The following is a 25,801-nucleotide window of genomic DNA, read 5'->3' as shown; positions in this document are numbered from 1 at the left end:
CCCAGGTCAAGTGCTGAGTTTCCGCCACTACTTCCAGGTGTAATACATGGATATTTTTTACGGTGGAGCATATGAGGGGCCCTTCCACGCCGATATACTCCTCGACTAGTTATTTGGATTTTAACTAGTAATCGGCGGACCCGGACTGTAAAAGTACAGATCCAAGTGAGTTAACAAGCATCCATGCACTGACACCGGGCCCGGAGTTCTCATGGTACCTATCCGGATATGGCAACTCAGATCATAAAAAAAGGAAAAAGAAAGGGAATAGGGAAAAGCAGGTGCGTTATACTTACCAGTCTCCAGCTCAGCTGTAACACAACTTCTGAGGTTGTTCATACTACTTCCAGGGCCTCTCATTATCCTTCATACATATGCACTGCTTCCCCCACCCACCAACAGTCCCAGTGTTTGTGATTGGTTGCAGTCAGACCACACCCCCATCCTGTGTGTGTCTCTATCATGGTGTAAAAATAAATAAAAAACTGGCGTAACGTTCCCCCATATTGTGAGACCCAGCACACATAAACGGTTACAGGCTGCAGCTCCAGCCCTGCACTTATCTTTGCTGTGTATACAAATAGGATGAACAACAGGCGGCTTTTTTTTTTTAAAAAAAAAAAATTTAAATAAATATTTTTAAAAAACGGCATGCGGTCCACCCCAAATTTAATACTTAGCCATGATAAAGCCTGACACCTGGGGGCTGGTATTCTTAGGCTGGGGAGACCCATGGTTATTGGGCCCTCCCCAGCCTAAAAATAGCCAGCCTGCAGCCACCCAGTATTGTCGCATCTATTAGATGCAACAATCCAAAACTTTATCTGGCTCTTCCTGATTACCCTGGTGTGGTGGCACCTTCTACAACCATTTTAAAGTCGTCGCCTGGACTAATCCTTCCAATGGAAACGCATAGCCCTTATGGTCAATTGGACCATTCAATTGAATGGAGCCATACAAAGTCCATTGGCTTTTGCCTGCAATTCAAACCCACAACCTCTCGTATCCCAAGTGACAAGCCTACCACTAGACAAACGATGGGAAGTAATCAGTAATCAAAGTGCATGATTCGGGTCCCCATAGACTTATATGGGGATTAGCCAAGATAAAGCCAACGGCTGGGGCTGGTATTCTCAGGCTGGGGAGGCCCATGGTTATAGGGTACCGCCAGCCTAAAAATAGCAGCCTGCAGCTGCCCATAATGTTCATATCCATTAGATGCGACAATCCCAGAACTTTACCCGGCTCTTCCCGATTACCCTGGTGTGGTGGCACCTTCTATAACCATTTAAAGTGCATGATCGGGTCCTCATAGATTTATATGGGGATCAGTCAAGATAAAGCAAACGGCTGGGGCTGGTATTCCCAGGCTGGGGAGACCCATAGTTATTGGGTCCTCCCATCCTAAAAATAGCAACCTGCAGCTGCCCAGACTGTTCGTATCTATTAGATGCGATAATCCAGGAACTTTACCCGGCTCTTCCCGATTGCCCTGGTGGAACCTTCTACAAGCACTTGATTCGGGTCCCCATAGAATTATATGGGGATTGGCATCCGGACAGATATCTGGGATTAATTGTAGGCCGGAGCCGGGGTTTTTTTTACACCTGGTTGGACCCGCCAATCCTGGGTATCTGTGGGTCCACCCATCACTAATAGTAACAGAAAATATGATATGAATGACATTTAGCATTTTTGTATTATATCGCTTTTTGTGTTACTACCTTTGCTTTGTGCTTTTTACTAGTCTTTTAGAACCACATTAGGCATTTATATCTGCAGGGAAAAAGGACGTGACCTGAGCTTATCCTCCTGAAGGCGTCCCCTGTTAACAGAGCAACCTCCAGACAAACCATTAAGGATAAGAAATATAAATATAGAGAAAGGCGCACTAAGTGATTCGACGGATGGGTAATTTCACTACAGATTACAGTTTTTTGTGGGGGAGAGTGACATTTCAATTTCCATGTTGTCCACAAAAGCTCTTTATAACCTCAACTGCTTCTTTATTAACTGCGGTTTAATGGAATCCTGTCCAGCGGCAATTGACAGCACCAGAACAGTGACTGTACTCCAGTTGTAGTAGGCAGACCATGCTGGCAGAACAATGATTGATTTATCCCAAATCATTTAAGGGCCATTATTTTTTGTTGCTTAAATACCACCAGCTTATTCAGAAAAAAATGCCAGTTATAGAGGTTTTTCACAATCACTACAACTTACCAACTATAAAAAGTGTGTAATATGCAAACTGTTAGGATTCAGCTATGCACATCATTTCTAGTGTTTTTTGCATGACTTCAATTTGCATACTGAGGTCACGTGCCAATTAGTTTCTTACTGGTAAGCAAATCGCATAATTGCAGTCACGTATCCACTTATCGGACAGGCAAGTAGAGCCAAATCTTTACAGTATGCATATTACACACTTTTAGCATTTGGAAAGCTGCAATACTTTCCAAAAATGTGCCCAGTAGCTCTTGAGATTCTAACATTTGTTGGTTTCAAAATTGCATTGAAAAAAATACAATTTTTTTAAAGACATAATGAAAACTGAAAAAGGACAATGTCACATTAAAGGCTGCTTTACACCAGACAATCTATCGTGCGATAGATCGTCGGGGTCACGGTTTTTGTGACGCACATCCGTCATTGCTGGCGATGCCGGCTTGTGTGACACCTCCTAGCGATGCAGTATCGCTCACAAATCGTGAGTCGTGCACTGGTCGCTAGGTTCCATAATATCGTTTAATTTAGTTGTTCATCGTTTCCGGGGTAGCACACGTCGCTCCGTGTGACACCCCGGGAACGATGAACAGCAGCTCACCTGCGTCACGCGGCCACCGCCGGCTATGTGAAGGAAGGAGGTGGGCGGGATGTTTACGTCCCGCTCATCTCCGCCCCTCCGCTTCTATTGGCCGGCGGCCGTGTGACGTCGCTGTGACGCCGAACGTCCCTCCCACTCCAGGAAGTGGACATTCGCCGCCCACAGCGAGGTCGCACGAGAGGTAAGTATGTGTGACGGGGGTTACTGACTTTGTGCGACACGGGCAGCGATTTGCCCGTGACGCAAAAAGGACGGGGGCGGGTACGATCGATTGTGAAATTGCACAATCGGTCGTACCATGTAAAGCAGCCTTAAGGGTTTAAAAAAGCAACAATCACAAAGAACTCAAATGTACCACCTGAAAGGGGTTATCTGGCTTAAAATGATAAGTCTGCAGTTACACTATGTGACTGCAGACTTATGAATCCTCCCAGCACACACACTGTGTACAGTGCTCAGTGACCACTATCGTTGTGTATGCTTCCTCTGGTGCAGCAGTAGACTGGCTCAGCTGGCAGCAGTTGATCAACTTTTGATTTAAGCCCTCTGCTTCCTGGACTTGTTGCTGGTTATTCTATTCAGTAAGGAGCTAGCCGGGGAGCAGAGAGGACGTGTTGTTACTACTGTTGCTATCTGCTGTGATTGTTGTAAGTTGTTTCTACTACCTCCTTTTCTTTTTACTCTTACCTGTACATTTTGGTTATCCTCTGGTGCAGATTTTAGGTGTGTATGAGTTTTTGTTTGCCTCCGTCTGTTGTTCTATGTTGGTGGGGTTTTTGGGAGCTCCATCCAGTGAAATCGCCTGGGTGATGAGGACATTGTTGTTGGGGCAGGACAGGAGACAGGGCCACATTGCAGGCTCGACTCTGACTACCATTAAGTCTACCCTCAGGATAAGGGACAGCTTATGGTCCCCAGCATTAGGGTCAGTTGAGGAGCCCTGTAAAATTTGCTCTTCCCCCTGTTACAGCAAGCTGATGGGCAACTATGTCTTCTTTCCCCCACTCTTATTCTCACTGCTGTCCGTTTTTTGGGCCCTGCTGGTTGTCTGGTCAGAAGACTTCCCTGGGCGTCGGGGTGAGCCATAGGCTCCGGACCTTTAGGAGGTTACCTCTTCCCTGACCGTCCCATACTCCACTCGTCAGTTCTCTAACCCTTCTGCAGAACAACCTCCCCACAAGGCCCATCTCTTTAACGAACCCACTGCCTATCTGTCACTCCTTCTCCTATCATACCTAACATCTAGTCTCACGCTGCACCTACGCAACCGCTAGGTGGTGCCGGCTGCTACCTGATCCCGGTTCTGCTGGATCGGTACTTCACTAGCAGCAACAGCAATTCTACTAAATACATTAACAGCCTATTTAGTACCTAGAACAATTTTTTTTTACAACCCAGGCAATTACCATAAAATAGAGGAGGGGCTCGAATTACCTCCTACAAAGACCTCTAGATTTCCGTAAGAGCTGTAGAAAATCATAAAGTGTTTTTTGTAGGTAACATCATTTGTAAAATTGACTTTTTTTGCAGGTTTTATATCTACTAAATCATAAAAATTTCTACAATGATAAACTAATACTATGAAAAAGATGGGGGGAGGGGTCTTTTTTTTTTCATTTAATCCTTTGAAGCACAGCTCTGTGATATCATTTATACAGAATCTTTATATAGTAACTAATTATGTTCCAGCCTTCTGACAAAAACAATTTGGAATTGGAAGACAATCCTAATCACTGTATGAATTATTACCATAGCGGAAAGAAAGTTTTTGACAGGGGGAAATGTCAAAAGGGATGGGGGAGTACGGAACAGGTGCGGAATTGATGACTGATCTAGATCTGTCACATGACAACACGCTGGGCTAGAAACCCACAATTTTCCATCAGGAATGATAATACTTTGTTCAACCTGACTCATTCTGCTTTGATTATGTGGATTTGTTGAGTTTTGAGACCAAGATTTCCATTTCTTCTTCCATGCAGCTTGACTCTTCGGGGGTTCGGTGGACTCGGCTATGTAAATCTTGGCCACCAATCAGTCAATGAACCAGCTCCGCTCTCGAGCCAAGGGGAAGCCGCGAGGATCTCATGAGAAGACTACAAAGACTTTGACGATGTTTCTCAGTTCAAAAGAACCGGTGCGTCTGGAAGGAAGCCTGGAAATGATGTGAAACTGTATGAAAGGTGAGAGACGAGGGGATCGTGAACATGTGATATACTTATCTGGCAATGGTTCATGTAGGCAAGTGTCTTGTGTATAACATATCCTTTCTGAAACGTTCCTCACATTCAAGAGGACCTGTTGATATTCAGTACCGGGAATGATGATGAGCATTACTTGAAGGTTCAAGGACGTTATCATTTTCTCCGGTAGTGATGGGACCAGGAACGTTGGCTCCTAAGGTAGAGGTGAAATAATTCACCCTTCTTCTTATCATGCCTAAATCATGGACTATGGTTGAGAAGTTTAGGGAATATCTGGATTTCAAAAATGTTTTTAATAACCCCTACTAGAAAATGTTGAGGTGCCCCATTCAGGACCCTCATCTGGTCGACGGCTTTGGCTGGCCATTACCGAATCTTAAAGGGAACCTGTCAACGGTTGTTTATAATACTCACCTAATGGTTTGATGGCCGTCTCTGTTCTCTGGGTCCGCGCCTCCCCTTTTGGCAATCTTTGTCCTCCTTCTTCTGAAACCTATGTGCATGACGCATCCTACGTCATCCACACCAGCCGACATTGAGGTCCAGCGCAGGTGCACTACAATACTTTGATTTACCCTGCTTAGGGCAGATCAAAGTGCGCCTGCGCAGGACCTCAATGTCGGCTAGTGTAGATGACATTGAAAGCGTCATCCACACTAGCTTCAGAAGAAGGAGGACAAAGATTGCCGAAAGAGGAGGCGCGGACCTGGAGAACGGAGACGCCCATCCAACCATCTGCTCCGCACTGACCATTGGGTAAGTATTGTAAACATCCGGTGTCAGGTTCCCTTTAACTTAAGCACAGAAGGAGACCACCAGTTCTTAAAACACAGTCTTTTACTTATATATAACTTGACAATCTTAGTACACAGAGAATATCGAGTTCAGATCTTCACGAATGTTTCATGCATTTCCACCAATAGACCCTCGAGTCCTTCCAACGTAGTTGTTCCTGTCCTTATCATTACTCCAGGTTATTTGACCACCACCCAGCTTGATATCACAGAACCATCTGTGAGAGTCATTTTGTCTCTTCCTGCGACTCCACGTCCAGTTCTCCTTGCCTAGGAGATGTGTTGCCACGATGGTTGAACCCTAGGCTAATGCTACTGACGCTTTCGGAACCTCTGCCCAGGGTTCCCTTTAGGTCTCACGTATGGTGTGACCAGGCACATCACCTTCTATAGTTGTAGACTGTTTGGGGCATCAATGCTGAGCATCCTGTTAAAAGAACCGAGTACCCTAGTTGCTATACTGAGCTGACTATGTTGGATACATCTTGTATCTCCTTTTTCTGTTGGCTCCAGTCTCCTTTAGCTGTAGGGACACCCACGTTATGTGGCCTTGTTGAGGGCTCAGAATCACATCTGCTCTAGCTGCAAACTAATCCTTGTCTGAAGATCTAGATAGAAACCTGTTTCTTTCCCTGCATGCAAACCCCTCCCCTATGGACTGGTCCCAACATTAACTCTGTCTGCCCCTAGAGCCTGTTGCTGGGCAGACTTGACCTTTTACCTATATTTCTATACAAACATAATATAATGCTCTATATTATCACACCCTACATAACCCTGCTATGCCATACAGTATACAGGAACATTTCTCATTACATGATCTTACACCTTATACCTTCCTATCTTATATTACTAACACTTATTTCCATCTTGCATTACATTACATAGCAGTGACGTGATTGGTGTCTTCAGGGGGGAAACACGACCATATGTGCACCTCCTTACGTGCATGTAATTTGCCCCATCCAGTAGTAATATCCCCCATCCTTCTCCTCATCTTGTAGTAATGCCCTATCCTGGGCCCCATCTTGTTGTAATGCCCCAACCAGGTCCCCTGCATCTTGTAATGTCCCCATCCTGGTCCTCAGTTTGTGGTAGTGATCCCATCCTAGTCTTCAACTTGTCATCATACCCCATCCTGATCCCCTTCTTGTAGTAATGTTTACTCCATAGACTTTCTATGAATCTGCACACTGCCCCCCCACTCCATAGACTTTCTATGAATCTGCACACTGCCCCCCCACTCCATAGACTTTCTATGAATCTGCACACTACCCCCTCCACTCCATAGACTTTCTATGAATCTGCACACTGCCCCCCCACTCCATAGACTCTCTATGAATCTGCACACTGCCCCCTCCACTCCATAGACTTTCTATGAATCTGCACACTGCCCCCACTCCATAGTCTTTCTATGAATCTGCACACTGCCCCCCACTCCATAGTCTTTCTATGAATCTGCACACTGCCCCCCCCACTCCACAGCCTTTCTATGAATCTGCACACTGCCCCCCCACTCCATAGCCTTTCTATGAATCTGCACACTGCCCCCCCACTCCATAGCCTTTCTATGAATCTGCACACTGCCCCCCCCCCACTCCACAGCCTTTCTATGAATCTGCACACTGCCCCCCAACTCCATAGCTTTTCTATGAATCTGCACACTGCCCCCCCCACTCCACAGCCTTTCTATGAATCTGCACACTGCCCCCCAACTCCATAGATTTTCTATGAATCTGCACACTGCCCCCCACTCCATAGCCTTTCTATTAATCTGCACACTGCCCCCTCCACAGACTTTCTATGAATCTGCACACTGCCCCCCCCACTCCATAGACTTTCTATGAATCTGCACACTGCCCCCCACTCCATAGTCTTTCTATGAAAATGCACACTGCCCCCTCCACTCCATAGACTTTCTATGAATCTGCACACTGCCCCCTCCACTCCATAGCCTTTCTATGAATCTGCACACTGCCCCCCCACTCCATAGTCTTTCTATGAATCTGCACACTGCCCCCTCCACTCCATAGTCTTTCTATGAATCTGCACACTGCCCCCTCCACTCCATAGACTTTCTATGAATCTGCACACTGCCCCCCCCCACTCCATAGCCTTTCTATGAATCTGCACACTCCCCCCCCCACTCCACAGCCTTTCTATGAATCTGCACACTGCCCCCCAACTCCATAGATTTTCTATGAATCTGCACACTGCCCCCCCACTCCATAGCCTTTCTATGAATCTGCACACTGCCCCCCCACTCCATAGACTTTCTATGAATCTGCACACTGCCCCCCCACTCCATAGACTTTCTATGAATCTGCACAATGCCCCCCCACTCCATAGCCTTTCTATGAATCTGCACACTGCCCCCCAACTCCATAGATTTTCTATGAATCTGCACACTGCCCCCTCCACTCCATAGATTTTCTATTAATCTGCACACTGCCCCCCCACTCCATAGCCTTTCTATGAATCTGCACACTGCCCCCTCCACTCCATAGACTTTCTATGAATCTGCACACTGCCCCCTCCACTCCATAGATTTTCTATGAATCTGCACACTGCCCCCCCACTCCATAGCCTTTCTATGAATCTGCACACTGCCCCCCACTCCATAGTCTTTCTATGAATCTGCACACTGCCCCCTGGGCACATCTGCACATCTGGGCACTGCACACAATGCCCCCCCACTCCATAGCCTTTCTATGAATCTGCACACTGCCCTCCCCACTCCATAGCCTTTCTATGAATCTACACACTGCCCCCTCCACTCCATAGATTTTCTATGAATCTGCACACTGCCCCCTCCACTCCATAGATTTTCTATGAATCTGTACACTGCCTCTCCACTCCATAGCCTTTCTATGAATCTGCACACTGCCCCCTCCACTCCATAGCCTTTCTATGAAACTGCACACTGCCCCCTCCACTCCATAGCCTTTCTATGAATCTGCACACTGCCCCATCCACTCCATAGCCTTTCTATGAATCTGCACACTGCCCCCCCCCAACTCCATAGCCTTTCTATGAATCTGCACACTCCCCCCCCACTCCACAGCCTTTCTATGAATCTGCACACTGCCCCCCAACTCCATAGACTTTCTATGAATCTGCACACTGCCCCCCACTCCATAGTCTTTTTATGAAAATGCACACTGCCCCCTCCACTCCATAGACTTTCTATGAATCTGCACACTGCCCCCTCCACTCCATAGCCTTTCTATGAATCTGCACACTGCCCCCCCACTCCATAGTCTTTCTATGAATCTGCACACTGCCCCCTCCACTCCATAGATTTTCTATGAATCTGTACACTGCCCCTCCACTCCATAGCCTTTCTATGAATCTGCACACTGCCCCCTCCACTCCATAGCCTTTCTATGAAACTGCACACTGCCCCCTCCACTCCATAGCCTTTCTATGAATCTGCACACTGCCCCCTCCACTCCAAAGCCTTTCTATGAATCTGCACACTGCCCCCTCCACTCCATAGCTTTTCTATGAATCTGCACACTGCCCCCTCCACTCCATATACTTTTTATGAATCTGCACACTGCCCCCCATTCCATAGTCTTTCTATGAATCTGCACACTGCCCCCTCCACTCCATAGCCTTTCTATGAATCTGCACACTGCCCCCTCCACTCCATAGCCTTTCTATGAATCTACACACTGCCCCCTTACTCCATAGCCTTTCTATGAATCTGCACACTGCCCCCTCCACTCCATAGCTTTTCTATGAATCTGCACACTGCCCCCCCCCCACTCCACAGCCTTTCTATGAATCTGCACACTGCCCCCCAACTCCATAGATTTTCTATGATTCTGCACACTGCCCCCCCACTCCATAGCCTTTCTATTAATCTGCACACTGCCCCCTCCACAGACTTTCTATGAATCTGCACACTGCCCCCCCCCCCACTCCATAGTCTTTCTATGAATATGCACACTGCCCCCCCACTCCATAGACTTTCTATGAATCTGCACACTGCCCCCCACTCCATAGTCTTTCTATGAAAATGCACACTGCCCCCTCCACTCCATAGACTTTCTATGAATCTGCACACTGCCCCCTCCACTCCATAGCCTTTCTATGAATCTGCACACTGCCCCCCCATTCCATAGTCTTTCTATGAATCTGCACACTGCCCCCTCCACTCCATAGACTTTCTATGAATCTGCACACTGCCCCCCCCACTCCATAGCCTTTCTATGAATCTGCACACTGCCCCCCCACTCCACAGCCTTTCTATGAATCTGCACACTGCCCCCCAACTTCATAGATTTTCTATGAATCTGCACACTGCCCCCCCACTCCATAGCCTTTCTATGAATCTGCACACTGCCCCCCACTCCATAGACTTTCTATGAATCTGCACACTGCCCCCCCACTCCATAGACTTTCTATGAATCTGCACACTGCCCCCCCCACTCCATAGCCTTTCTATGAATCTGCACACTGCCCCCCAACTCCATAGATTTTCTATGAATCTGCACACTGCCCCTCCACTCCATAGATTTTCTATGAATCTGCACACTGCCCCCCCACTCCATAGCCTTTCTATGAATCTGCACACTGCCCCCTCCACTCCATAGACTTTCTATGAATCTGCACACTGCCCCCTCCACTCCATAGATTTTCTATGAATCTGCACACTGCCCCCCCCACTCCATAGCCTTTCTATGAATCTGCACAATGCCCCCCCACTCCATAGCCTTTCTATGAATCTGCACACTGCCCTCCCCACTCCATAGCCTTTCTATGAATCTACACACTGCCCCCCCCACTCCATAGATTTTCTATGAATCTGCACACTGCCCCCTCCACTCCATAGATTTTCTATGAATCTGTACACTGCCCCTCCACTCCATAGCCTTTCTATGAATCTGCACACTGCCCCCTCCACTCCATAGCCTTTCTATGAAACTGCACACTGCCCCCTCCACTCCATAGCCTTTCTATGAATCTGCACACTGCCCCCTCCACTCCATAGCCTTTCTATGAATCTGCACACTGCCCCCTCCACTCCATAGCTTTTCTATGAATCTGCACACTGCCCCCTCCACTCCATAGACTTTTTATGAATCTGCACACTGCCCCCCATTCCATAGTCTTTCTATGAATCTGCACACTGCCCCCTCCACTCCATAGCCTTTCTATGAATCTGCACACTGCCACCTCCACTCCATAGCCTTTCTATGAATCTGCACACTGCCCCCTTACTCCATAGCCTTTCTATGAATCTGCACACTGCCCCCTCCACTCCATAGCTTTTCTATGAATCTGCACACTGCCCCCTCCACTCCATAGATTTTTTATGAATCTGCACACTGCCCCCCATTCCATAGTCTTTCTATGAATCTGCACACTGCCCCCTCCACTCCATAGCCTTTCTATGAATCTGCACACTGCCCCCTCCACTCCATAGCCTTTCTATGAATCTGCACACTGCCTTCCCACTCCATAGCCTTTCTATGAATCTGCACACTGCCCCCCCACTCCATAGCCTTTCTATGAATCTGCACACTGCCCCCTCCACTCCATAGCCTTTCTATGAATCTGCACACTGCCCCCTCCACTCCATAGCCTTTCTATGAATCTGCACACTGCCCCCTCCACTCCATAGACTTTCTATGAATCTGCACACTGCCCCCCCACTCCATAGCCTTTCTATAAATCTGCACACTGCCCCCTCTACTCCATAGCCTTTCTATGAATCTGCACACTGCCCCCCCACTTCATAGCCTTTCTATGAATCTGCACACTGCCCTCTCCACTCCATCGCTTTTCTATGAATCTGCACACTGCCCCTTCCACTCCATAGCCTTTCTATGAATATGCACACTGCCCCCCCACTCCATAGCCTTCCTATGAATCTGCACACTGCCCCCCCCACTCCATAGCCTTTCTATGAATCTGCACACTGCCCCCTCCACTCCATAGCCTTTCTATGAATCTGCACACTGCCCCCTCCACTCCATAGCCTTTCTATGAATCTGCACACTGCCCCCCCCCACTCCATAGCCTTTCTATGAATCTGCACACTGCCCCCCCCACTCCATAGCCTTTCTATGAATCTGCACACTGCCCCCCCACTCCATAGCCTTTCTATGAATCTGCACACTGCCCCCTCCACTCCATAGCCTTTCTATGAATCTGCACACTGCCCCCTCCACTCCGTAGACTTTTTATGAATCTGCACACTGCCCCTCCCCACTCCATAGATTTTCTATGAATCTGCACACTGCCCCCCAACTCCATAGCCTTTCTATGAATCTGCACACTGCCCCCTCCACTCCATAGACTTTTTATGAATCTGCACACTGCCCCCTCCACTCCATAGCCTTTCTATGAATCTGCACACTGCCCCCTCCACTCCATAGCTTTTCTATGAATCTGCACACTGCCCCCTCCACTCCATAGACTTTTTATGAATCTGCACACTGCCCCCCATTCCATAGTCTTTCTATGAATCTGCACACTGCCCCCTCCACTCCATAGCCTTTCTATGAATCTGCACACTGCCACCTCCACTCCATAGCCTTTCTATGAATCTGCACACTGCCCCCTTACTCCATAGCCTTTCTATGAATCTGCACACTGCCCCCTCCACTCCATAGCTTTTCTATGAATCTGCACACTGCCCCCTCCACTCCATAGATTTTTTATGAATCTGCACACTGCCCCCCATTCCATAGTCTTTCTATGAATCTGCACACTGCCCCCTCCACTCCATAGCCTTTCTATGAATCTGCACACTGCCCCCTCCACTCCATAGCCTTTCTATGAATCTGCACACTGCCCCCCCACTCCATAGCCTTTCTATGAATCTGCACACTGCCCCCCCACTCCATAGCCTTTCTATGAATCTGCACACTGCCCCCTCCACTCCATAGCCTTTCTATGAATCTGCACACTGCCCCCTCCACTCCATAGCCTTTCTATGAATCTGCACACTGCCCCCTCCACTCCATAGACTTTCTATGAATCTGCACACTGCCCCCCCACTCCATAGCCTTTCTATAAATCTGCACACTGCCCCCTCCACTCCATAGCCTTTCTATGAATCTGCACACTGCCCCCCCACTTCATAGCCTTTCTATGAATCTGCACACTGCCCTCTCCACTCCATCGCTTTTCTATGAATCTGCACACTGCCCCTTCCACTCCATAGCCTTTCTATGAATATGCACACTGCCCCCCCACTCCATAGCCTTCCTATGAATCTGCACACTGCCCCCCCCACTCCATAGCCTTTCTATGAATCTGCACACTGCCCCCTCCACTCCATAGCCTTTCTATGAATCTGCACACTGCCCCCTCCACTCCATAGCCTTTCTATGAATCTGCACACTGCCCCTCCCCACTCCATAGCCTTTCAATGAATCTGCACACTGCCCCCCCCACTCCATAGCCTTTCTATGAATCTGCACACTGCCCCCCCACTCCATAGCCTTTCTATGAATCTGCACACTGCCCCCTCCACTCCATAGCCTTTCTATGAATCTGCACACTGCCCCCCCCACTCCATAGCCTTTCTATGAATCTGCACACTGCCCCCTCCACTCCGTAGACTTTTTATGAATCTGCACACTGCCCCTCCCCACTCCATAGATTTTCTATGAATCTGCACACTGCCCCCCAACTCCATAGCCTTTCTATGAATCTGCACACTGCCCCCTCCACTCCATAGACTTTTTATGAATCTGCACACTGCCCCCCCACTCCTTAGACTTTCTATGAATCTGCACACTGCCCCCCCACTCCTTAGACTTTCTATGAATCTGCACACTGCCCCCCCACTCCTTAGACTTTCTATGAATCTGCACACTGCCCCCCCCACTCCATAGCCTTTCTATGAATCTGCACACTGCCCCCTCCACTCCATAGCCTTTCTATGAATCTGCACACTGCCCCCCCCACTCCATAGCCTTTCTATGAATCTGCACACTGCCCCCCCCACTCCATAGCCTTTCTATGAATCTGCACACTGCCCCCCCCACTCCATAGCCTTTCTATGAATCTGCACACTGCTCTCTCCACTCCTTAGACTTGGCATGAATCTGCACCCTGCCCCCTCCACTCCATATTTGAAATGCTTGTATTTGGGGCTAAAAATCATGTTTGTGGTTCAGTTTCACTAAATATTTTGCACTGTTTGGCTTCTATAGGGTCATTGTTTTCCTGCATGTTCTTCTTTGATGTGGACTAATAAAGGAGGAGCTAAAAAAAGACAGGCAAAAAAGTTACAAAACTCAGACAGAATGAGCTCACTGACACATTCTAAGTTAACTGATTTTACAGTCAGCAATAGAACAGAATAAACTTAAAAATGGTGCAAAATATTTAATGGAACCCAACTGTAAGAATAATCTTAATGAACAAAGTTCTATATTGGCATACGACATCAGAACAAAACACAAAATAACACTGTTGGAAATTAGTTTTAATCACCATTTCCCCACATTTTTTATACAATCTGTAGAACAATTAATGTCTTTATTGAAAAACTGTAACTTGTCCTGTAAAAAAATCCCTCCTATGACTACATCAACTGAATAAAAAGAAAAAAAATGAAAGCACAAAAAATTAAAATTTTGTTAGTTGATACATTTTTTTCATGTTAGTTTTCACATTTTTTATTGAAAAATATAGAGAAAAATAAAAATAATAATAAAAAAATTATATATATATATATATATATATATATATATAGTACAGACCAAAGGTTTGGACACACCTTCTCATTCAAAGAGTTTTCTTTATTTTTATGACTCTGAAAATCGTAGATTTTCGTTGAAGGCATCAAAACTATGAATTTGAAAACATGTGGAATGAAATACTTAAAAAAGTGTGAAACAACTTAAAATATGTCTTATATTCTAGGTTCTTCACAGTAGCCTTCTTTTGCTTTGATTACTGCTTTGCACACTCTTGGCATTCTCTTGATGAGCTTCAAGAAATAGTCACCAGAAATGGTTTTCCAACAGTCTTGAAGGAGTTCCCAGAGATGCTTAGCACTTGTTGGCCCTTTTGCCTTCACTCTGCGGTCCAGCTCACCCCAAACCATCTCGATTGGGTTCAGGTCTGGTGACTGTGGAGGGCAGGTCATCTGGCGTAGCCCCCCATCACTCTCCTTCTTAGTCAAATAGCCCTTACACAGTCTGGAGGTGTGTTTGGGGTCATTGTCCTGTTGAAAAATAAATGATGGTCCAACTAAGCACAAACCGGATGGAATAGCACGCCGCTGCAAGATGCTGTGGTAGCCATGCTGGTTCTGTATGCCTTCAATTTTGAATAAATCCCCACTAGTGTCACCAGCAAAGCACCCCCACACCATCACACCTCCTCCTCCATGCTTCACGGGGGAAACCAGCCATGTAGAGTCCATCCGTTCACCTTTTCTACAAAGACACGGTGGTTAAATCCAAAGATCTCAAATTTGGCCTCATCAGAGCAAAGCACAGATTTCCACTGGTCTAATGTCCATTCCTTGTGTTCTTTAGCCCAAACAAGTCTCTTCTGCTTGTTGCCTGTCCTTAGCAGTGGTTTCCTAGCAGCTATTTTACCATGAAGGCCTGCTGCACAAAGTCTCCTCTTAACAGTTGTTCTAGAGATGTGTCTGCTGCTAGAACCCTGTGTGGCATTGACCTGGTCTCTAATCTGAGCTGCTGTTAACCTGCGATTTCTGAGGCTGGTGACTTGGATAAACTTATCCTCCGCAGCAGAGGTGACTCTTGGTCTTCCTTTCCTGGAGCGGTCCTCATGTGAGCCAGTTTCTTTGTAGTGTTTGATGGTTTTTGCCACTGCACTTGGGGACACTTTCAAAGTTTTCCCAATTTTCCCTACTGACTGACCTTCATTTCTTAAAGTAATGATGGCCACTCGTTTTTCTTTACTTAGCTGCTTTTTTCTTGCCATAATACAAATTCTAACAGTGTATTCAGTAGGACTATCAGCTGTGTATCCACCAGACTTCTGCACAACACAACTGATGGTCCCAACCCCATTTATAAGACAAGAAATCCCACTTATTAACCCTGACAGGGCACACCTGTGAAGTGAAGACCATTTCCGGTGACTACCTCTTGAAGCTCATCAAGAGAATGCCAAGAGTGTGCAAAGCAGTAATCAAAGCAAAAGGTGGGCACTGTGAAGAACCTAGAATATAAGACATATTTTCAGTTGTTTCACACTTTTTAATTATATATATATTTTTTTTATTTTTTATTTTTTTTATTTTTTTAAATTGATGTGTTACATTGGTTTTTCTGCCCCCTAGTGTTGAGAGATGGTATTACGAGATGTCCGGGGACTATGAAGAGGATGTTTGCACCATCACAGTGAGGTTGATGAAAGAACTGTGCTACAAGAATGAACAAGATGAAAAATGTCTGGAATTTTATGACATCCAACGGAACCTTGGGGTGACGCGCTATACGGACTCAGGTACGTTTTATGCAATACTTCTCTATATTCTAACCCAGGGATGACTCATGGCGTTTTAACCTCCTAATTATATGATATGGACACCTTTATATAGTTTTTTGTGTGTATTTTGGGCTAAATTGTTTCATTAAAATTTTCCCAAAACTTGACTCCCATATTGCTGCAGAATGAGTTAACTGTGACTCTATCAGTGAGCTCGTTCTAACGGGTTTGCGACTTTTCTGTCTTCTTATAAGCTGATTAATGACCACGTTGAGCTGAACTTTGATGTGGTCAGAAATCAGTACAGAGGAACTCAGAAAAAGACAGAAGAGCTCACTGATGAATCCTCAGTTAACTCATGCAGCAGATTGCAATGTGCAGAGAAACAAAGCACGTAAAAGCCAAACGGTGGAACGTTTTTTTATAAAACCCAATTGCAAAAATTATTTTTAGACCAAATATATGCGTTTAGGTAAAGCAAAATGTCCTTGTCCTTTAAGACTTCTCTGTATGACTGCGAGTAAGTTTTCTAAAACTATTTTTCAGTCAACCAATCATATCTCAGCATTAGCTGTAATATATAGTGTTATGGAAGAGCTCCTTAAAAGGAATCGGTCATTAGGTTTTTGCAGCATAATGTAGGGACAGAGACCCTGATTCCAGCGTTGTATCACTTATTGGGCTGCTTAGTGTAGTTTTGATAGAATCTCTGTTTTGTCTTATGTAGATGTAGCAGAGCTCTTACTTCTGGGCTGTGTATAACCCCGCCCACATAACTGATTGGCAGATTCTTGTGTATTGATATAAAGCTACCAATCAGTGGAGGGGGTGTGGTTACACAGAGCAGGAGGACTAAGAGGTAAGAGACGCCTAGTCCTGTAGTAATAATCTTCTGCTGATAAAACACTGATTGTTATGAAACTACAACACACAGCCTAGTAAGTAGCACATCACTGGAATCAGGCTTTCTGCCCCTATAGCATGCTGCTCTCAGATTACATAGCAAAAACCTGCTGGCCAAATTTTTAAAATTTTGTCTATTAACATAAGCAATCATGAATTCCCCTGCAACGGGCTTCCAAGCCTGAGAGATTAGTCACAAGATGTAGCCACATGACCATTTTCACATGTGTGTCCATACAGCGCATGCGCAGATACAGTCAGGAGAGTTTCATGTATATTCAGAGTAGAAAGGGCTATTTCTTAAATTCAGACATGGTCTAAAGTTGAGGATCGCCGCTCCCATACAAGTCAAGAAGGTGCATGCGCAGATACGGGCAGAGGAATTTCATGTACCTGCGCATGCGCATGGTGATTTACATGGAAGCGTTAGAACTCACCATTGTCTGCACTGATGATCCATTGGCAGAAGAGAACAATGGGCTTTTTAATTATTGTATATTTCCAAACACAACATAATAGTATATGATTAGATGGAATCTGACCCTTTCTGCACTAAATATTGTGATCTGAATTGGGGCTGGGACCCTGATTCCGGTTATGTATCACTTACAAACAGTATTGCTGTTTCAATATAATCAGCGTTTTATCAGCAGGAGATTATCATTACATGATTGGGTGGCTCGTGCCTCCTAGTCCACCCCAGCACTGATTAGCAGATTTCTGTTTGCTATGTAATCGGAGACTAGTATTATGTAGGGGCTGAGATCCTTATTCCAGTGATGTATCACTTACAAACTGTGTTTTGCTGTTTCAATATATTTAGTGTTTTATCAGCACGAGATTATCACTACAGAACTAGGTGTAGTCCACCCCAACACTGATTAGCATTGTCTGTATGCTATGTAATCTGATGTAGGGGCTGAGACCCTAATTCCAACGGTGTCTCACTTAGAAACTGTTTTGCTGTTTGATTATAAAGTGCCTCCTAGTTCACCCCCAGCACTGATTAGCAGATTTTTATTTGCTATATAATCAGAGAGTAGTATGTTGTAGGGGCTGAGATCCTTATTCCAGCAATGTAGAACTTGCAAACTGTGTTTTGCTTTTTCAGTATAATCAGTGTTTTATCAGCAGGAGATTATCACTACAGGCCTCAGTGGCTCGTGCCTCCTAGTTCACCCCCAGCACTGATTAGCAGATTTCTGTTTTCTATGTAATCGGAGAGCGGCATCATGTAGGGGTTGAGACCCTGATTCCATCAATATATCACTTCTAAGCTGTGTTTTGCTGTTTTAATATAATCAACATTTTATCAGCAGGAAATTATCAAAACAGGACTAGGTGTCTCGTGTCTGGTGTTTCATGCTTCCTATCCCACCACCCGCACTAATTAGCAAATTTTGTAATCTGAGAGTAGCATGGAGTAGGGGTTAAGACTCTTACTTCAGCGATGTGTCACTTACAAACTGTGTTCTGCTGTTTCAATATAATCAGTGTTTTATCAGTACGAGATTATCACTACAGGACTATGTGTCTTGTGCCTCCTAGTCCACCTCCAGCACTGATTGGCAGATTGCTGTTTGCTATGTAATCTGAGAGCACCATGATGTAGGAGCTGAGACCCTAATTCCAGTAATGTATCACTTACAAACTGTGTTTTGCTGTTTCAATATAATCAGTGTTTTATCAGCAGGAGATTACCACTTCAGGACTAGTTGCCTCGTGCCTCCTAGTCCACCCTAGCACTGATTAACAGATATCTGTTTGCTATGTAATCTGAGAGCACAATGATGTAGGAGCTGAGACCCTAATTCCAGCGATGTATCACAAACTGTTTTGCTGTTTCAATTTAATCAGTGTTTTATCAGCAGGAGATTATCACTACAGGACTGGGTGGATCGTGCCTCCTAGACCACCCCCAGCACTGCTTAGCAGATTTCTGTTTGCTATGTAATCTGAGAGTAGCATGATGAGGTGCTGAGACCTTTATTTCAGAGATGTATCATTTACAAACTGTGTTTTGCTCTTTCAATAGCAGCAGGAGGTTATCACTACAGTACTAGGTGTCTTGTACCTCCTAGTCCATCCCCAGCACTGATTAGCTGATTTCTGTAAGCTGTGTAATTTGAGATGATGTAGGTGCTGAAACCCTTATTCCAGCAACGTATCACTTACAAAGTGTTTTGATGTTTCAATATAATCAATATTTTATAAGAAGGAGATTATCACTACAGGACTAGGTGTCTCATGCCTCCTAGTCCACCCCACCACTGATTAGCAGATTTTTGTCTGCTATGAAATCTGAGAGCAGCTTGATGTAGGGGCTAAGACCCTGATTCTAGTGATGTGTCCCTTACTGGGCTGTCTGCTTTAATAAAATCAGTGTGTCATCAGCAGGAGCTTATCACTACAGAACTAGGTGCCTCGTGCCTCCTAGTCTACCCCATCTGTGATATGGGTGGGTTAGACAAAGCTCAACCACTGAGCTCTGCTAAATCCAGAGCAAAGAAACTGTGAATATTTTTAATAACTTTAGCACCCAGTACAATAAGTGATATATCACCAGAATCAGGGTCCCTGTCCCTACATCATGCCACTGTTTTTGGTGCATTTTTTGGAGAAAAAAAATCAGGACTGGATTTAAAAAGAATAAAATAGAGAAAAAAGACTGATACTTCTCCCTCTTGCTGGATCTATTTTTGTGTGTATATTTTTTTTCCAAAAACTCCATATTTAGGATTCAATTTTTAAAGAGGACCAACCACCAGGATTGTCCTATATAAACTAAAGCCAGTGCTATACTGGGGCCATCATGCTGATTCTATACATACCTTTAGTTGTGAGATCGGATGTATACTTTCTGAAATATAGGCAAGTAAAGTTTGTGAAATGCACTGTTATTTGATTGACAGGTGCAACGGAATGTCTAATAGGTGGGATGAGTTTTGCTAGTTAATTCCACCCCTGTCTGGTGTCTGTCCTTCCTCCCCCCTGTCCTTCCTCCCCCTGTCCTTCCTCCCCCTGTCATTCCTCCCCCCTGTCCTTCCTCCCCCGATCCTTCCTCCCCCGGTCCTTCCTCCCCCCCGGTCTCTGTTATTACAGGGGAAGGTAGGAGGAGAAAAGACAGGCAGCAGATAGGTGTGGGAATAACTATTAAAACCTAACCCACCTATTAGATATTCTGTAGCTGCTGTCAATCAAATAACAGTTTATTTCACAAACTTTACTTGCCTGTATTTCAGAATCTATACATCCCATCTCACAACTTAAGGTATGTATAGAATCCGCATGATAGCGCCAGTATAGCACTGGCTTTAGTTTTATATGAAAATCCAGGTGGTCGGTCGTCTTTAAGGGAGGTGCATCCAATGTCCTTTTTCAAAAAAAGCACCCCCTAAAATAAAAGTAAATAAAATAAAATAAAATAAAAAATAAATAAAATAATAAAAAAATAAAATAAATAAATAAAAATAAAATAAAAAATAAAAGAAAAAACATTAGAGTTTCCCAAAGTTCTAAAAAAAGGCACAACTTAAACAAATAAAATAAAAAAATAAATAAAATAAAAAATAAATAAAATAAAATAAATAAAAATAAATAAAAGAAATAAAAATAAAAGAAAAAATAAAAGAAAAAACACTGGAGTTTCCCGAAGTTCGAAAAAAGGCACAACTTAAATAAATAAAATAAAATAAAAAATAAATAAAATAAAAATTAAAAATAAATAAAAAAAATAAATAAATATAAATAAATAAAATAAATAAAAATAAAAGAAAAAATAAAGAAAAAACACCGGAGTTTCCTGAAGTTCTAAAAAAAGCACAACTTTATATTTTTGCCTTTTTTTTTAGCCTTTTTTATATATACAAAAACTATTATGGTCTGTACAAAAAAAAAAAAAAAACATGCCGAGGTTTTTGTCAACGGAATTCTCGAGCCCACAGAATCCTCTCAATTTTGTTATTTTCTCCGGCAATTATTGTAAATTGTGACATTTTGGGGCAATTTAGAGAAAAAAGCTGTTATTTTCCTGCCGAGACCCATTTTAGTGTGAATGCGAGTAAATTACCTCCTGATTTCTTGATCTTTCCAGCGCGTCCCGGCGGCGAGTCTACCGACCACACGTGGAGTAATATGTCAATAGATGACATGTTGACCTACACCGTGTCTAATAGCGGCGCCGATTCCCCAACCTATGATTTCTACGCCGTCTTATTAATAGTAATAATCAGGTTAATTTCGACAATCGTCATTTCTTGTGCGCTGGACCGGGGAGCGGAGATGCCGGGAAGGCTGATGGCCTTGGCATTTAAGGAGGTTAAGCGCTGAAGGAAAGATAAAACTGTCAAGGATGAAGTCAAAATGGAACATTTTCTATAATTATGAATTATTATGCAAATCATTTTTTATTCTTTTGTTAAGTCGTGAATATAAAGTAGATGGGAATCTGTTTGTCAATCAGGGAAGATAATGTGGTTTTAAAAGCTTTAGGCTGTAAGTGCTCTTCTCCCATTCAGAGCTGCGCTCAAAATTCTGCTCGTTGCTTCTTGGCACTTGACAGCCTTGTTGTGACAGATGTCAATATTGAGCATTTGTATCCTGGCAAGTTATGCAACTTCTGTGGGACTTAAAGAGCGAATGAACACTGGTCTGGTTGGTTCTATTCCTTTGGCTATTGGTTGATGTGAATATTTGAATAACTCCGCCCCCGAGGAACCATTTTAAAGAGAAATTATCAACAACAATTTAATTTCTAGGTGCAAAAGCTCGGCACTTTGGAAAGAGCCAGGTACAAATTTTTAGAGTGTCTACAAAGTTTCTTTGATTTGGCACCACCATTAGTCACCCCATCAGGGAACTGTTCTGACATAAAAGGTACCATTGCATAACCATTGCTTCTTGGAATGTGACAGCCTTGTGCTGACAGATGTCAATATTGAGAATTTGTTAATAACAATGCTGGCAATTTATGTAGTTTCAATGGAACTTAAAGAGAAATTGGTTGGTTATATCCCTTTCGCTATTGGTTGGAATCTTTGCATAACTCCACCCCTGAGGAACTAAAAAATTTAAAACGGAAACAAACAACAAAAGTTTTTTCAAGAACAATCCTGGCAATTTATGCAACTTATATGGGACTTAAAGAGAGATTGAACCACAATCCTGCTGGTTTTATCCCTTTGGCTATTGGTTTGAATTTTTCATAACTCCGCCCACGAGGAACTGGAAGACTTTAAAAAGGGAATAAACACTGACAGTTTCATTTCTAGGTGCCTAAACCCAGCATCTTTGTCAAGAACAATCCTGGCAATTTATGCACCTTCTATGGGACATAAAGAGAGATTGAACACAGGTCTGGTTGGTTCTATCCCCTTGGCTATTGGTTGGTTGGAATCTTTGCATAACTCCCCTGAGGAACTAGAAAATTTAAAAAGGAAACAAAAAACAACAGTTTTGTCAAGAACAATCCTGGCAATTTATGCAACTTCTATGGAGATTGAATCACAATCTGGTTGGTTTTATCCCTTTGGCTATTGGTTTGAATTTTTCATAACTTCGCCCCCGAGGAACTGGAAGACTTTAAAAAGGGAATAAACACTGACAGTTTAATTTCTAGGTGCCTAAACCCAGCATTTTGGAATGAGCCAGCTACAAATTTTTAATGTTCAAAATATTTTGTTGATTTGGCAATTTATGTAGCTTCCATGGGACTTAAAGAGAGACTGAATTATATTCTGGTTGTTTTTATCCCTTTGCCTATTGGTTGGTGGGAATCTTTGCATAACTACGCCCTGGTGGAACTAGAAAATTTAAAAAAGAAACAAACATCAACAGTTTTGTCAAGAACAATTCTGGCAATTTATGGAACTTCTATGGGAGTTAATAAGAAATTGGACACAGGTCTAGTTGGCTCTATCCCTTTGGCTATTGGTTGGTGAGAATCTTTGCATAACTCCGCCCCCGAGGAACTATTTAAAAGGGAAATAAGCAACAACAATTTAATTTCTAAGTGCAAAAGCTCGGCACTTTGGAATGAGCCAGGTACAAATTTTTAGAATGTCTACAAAGTTTCTTTGATTTTGCACCACCATTACTCAGAGGAGTACTTGGACCCCCATCAGTGAAACGTTCTGGCATGAAAGGTACCATTGAATAACCATTGATTCTTGGAATTTGATAGCCTAGTTCTGACAGATGCCAATATTAAGAATTTGTCAAGAACAATGCTGGCAATTTATGTAGCTTCAATGGAACGTAAAGATAAATTGGTTGGTTATATCCCTTTCGCTATTGGTTGGAATCTTTGCATAACTCCGCCCCCAAGGAACTAGAAAATTTAAAAAGGAAACAAACAACAAAAGTTTTGTCAAGAACAATCCTGGCAATTTATGCATCTTCTATGGGACTTAAAGCGCGATTGTACACTGGTCTAGTTGGTTCTACCCCTTTGGCTACTAGTTAGTAGGAACCTTTGCATAACTTCGCCTCAGAGGAACTAGAAAATTTAAAAAGGAAACAAACACCAACAGTTTTGTCAAGAACAATCCTGGCAATGTATGCAACTTCTATAGGACTTAAAGAGAGATTGAATCACAGTCTGGTTGGTTATATCCCTTTGGCTATTGGTTGGAGTCTTGGCATAACTCCGCCCCCGAGGAACTGGAAGAATTTAAAAAGGAAATAAACACCGACAGTGTCATTTCTAGATGCCAAAACCCAGCATCTTGGAATGAGCCAGCTACAAACTCTTAGTGTCTACAATATTTTGTTGATTTGGCAATTTATGCAGCTTCAATGGGACATAAAGAGAGATTGAATCGCAATATGATTGGTTTTATCCCTTTGGCTATTGGTTGAAATCTTTGCATAACTCTGCCCCCAAGGAACGTGAAAAATTTAAAAAGGAAACAAACACTGACTGTTTCATTTTTAGGTGCCAAAACCCAGCATTTTGAAATGAGCCAGCTACAAATTTTTAGTGTCTACAATATTTTGTTCATTTGGCAATTTATGCAGCTTTGGCTATTGGTTGATGGGAATATTTGCATAACTCCGCCCCCGAGGGACTAGAACATTTAAAAAAGAAACAAACACCAACTATTTTGTTCATACCAATTCTGGCAATTTATGCAGCTTCTATGTGATTGAACACAAGTCTGGTTGGTTCTATCCCTTTGGCTATTAGTTCTCTTCCTTTGCATATTTCCGCCCCTGAGGAACTAGAAATATTTAAAAAGGAAACAAACACCAACACTTTTGACAAGAACAATTCTGGCAATTTATGTAGCTTCTATGGGACTTAAAAAGAGATTGAACACAGGTCTGGTTGGTTCTATCCCTTTGGCTATTGGTTGGTGGGAATCTTTGCATAACTGCGCCCCTGAGGAACTAGAAATATTTAAAAAGGAAGCAAAGACCAACAGTTTTGTCAAGAACAATCCTGGAATCCTGGCAATTTTATGCAGCTTCTATGGGACTTAAAAAGACATTGAACACAGTTGTGGTTTGTTCTATACCTTTGGTTATTGGTTGGTGGGAACCTTTGCCTAACTCCGCCTCCAAGGAACTGGAATTATTTAAAAGGGAAACAGACACCAACAGTTTCAAAACTCAGCATCTTTGAATGAGCCAGCTATACATTTCTAGTGTCTACAATATTTTGTTGATTTGGTATCACCATTACTTAGAGGAGTACTTGGACTCCATTGGCAAAACCTCTCCAGCAAGAAATTATCCCTACAGGACTAGGTGTCTCGTGCTTCCTAGTCCACCCCAGCAATGATTAGCAGATTTCTGTTTGCTATCTAATCTTAGAGTAGCATGATGTAGGGTCTAAGACCCTGATTCCAGCAACGTATCACTTACAAACTGTTTTGCTCTTTCAATATAATCAGTATGTTATCAGTAGGAGATTATCACTACAGGACTAGGTGTCGTCTACCCCAGCACTGATTAGCAGATGTATGTATGCTATGTAATCTGAGAGCAGCATGATGTTGGTAGCTGAGACCCTAATTCCAGCAATGTCTCACTTACAAACTGTTTGGCTGTTTCAATATAATAGGTATTTTAAAAGCAGGAGATTATCACTACAGGAGTAGATGTCTTCTGCCTCCTAGTCCACCCCATCACTGATAAGCATATTAATGTTTCTTCTGTAATCTGAGAGTAACATGACGTAGGGGCTAAGACCCTAATTCCATCAATGTGTCACTTACTGGGCTATGTGCTTCAATAACATTGGTGTTTTATCAGCAGGAGCTTATCAATACATTACTAGGTGTCTCGTGCCTCCTAGTCCACCCCCAGCACTGTACAATGTACACAGATATCAGAATATACACAGCTCAACCACTAAGCTCTGCTAGATCCACAACAGAGTAATCAGTTTGTCAATCATGGAAGATAATGTGGTTTTAACAGCTTTAGGCTGTAAGTGCTCTTCTCCCATTCAGAGCTGCACTCAGAATTCTGCTAGTTGCTTCTTGGAATTTGATATCCTTATGCTTACATATGTCAATATTCAGCATTTGTCAAGAACAATCTTGGCAATTTATGCAACGTCTATGGGACTTAAAGAGAGAGTGAGCCCTGGTCTGGTTGGTTCTATCCCTTTGGCTATTGGTTGGTGGGAA

General features: G+C 43.7%; 1 protein-coding gene across 4 annotated transcripts in view; it reads left to right on the top strand.

Moving 5' to 3' along the window:
- The window catches only part of SYT3 (synaptotagmin 3), a 260,592-nt gene that overhangs the window by 76,218 nt on the left and 158,573 nt on the right, over positions 1-25,801 (top strand). For all 4 annotated transcript variants that reach the window (XM_075328966.1, XM_075328965.1, XM_075328967.1 and 1 more), the window contains exons 2-3: positions 4,810-5,010; positions 16,114-16,280. In XM_075328966.1, the coding sequence (XP_075185081.1) occupies positions 16,136-16,280 (145 nt within the window). In that variant the 5' untranslated portion in view covers positions 4,810-5,010; positions 16,114-16,135. The remainder of the gene's footprint in view (positions 1-4,809; positions 5,011-16,113; positions 16,281-25,801) is intronic.

This window comes from Anomaloglossus baeobatrachus, chromosome 11, assembly GCF_048569485.1.
Source record: "Anomaloglossus baeobatrachus isolate aAnoBae1 chromosome 11, aAnoBae1.hap1, whole genome shotgun sequence".
Classification (NCBI taxonomy): domain Eukaryota; kingdom Metazoa; phylum Chordata; class Amphibia; order Anura; family Aromobatidae; genus Anomaloglossus; species Anomaloglossus baeobatrachus.
This window is presented reverse-complemented; position numbering and strand designations above follow the sequence as displayed.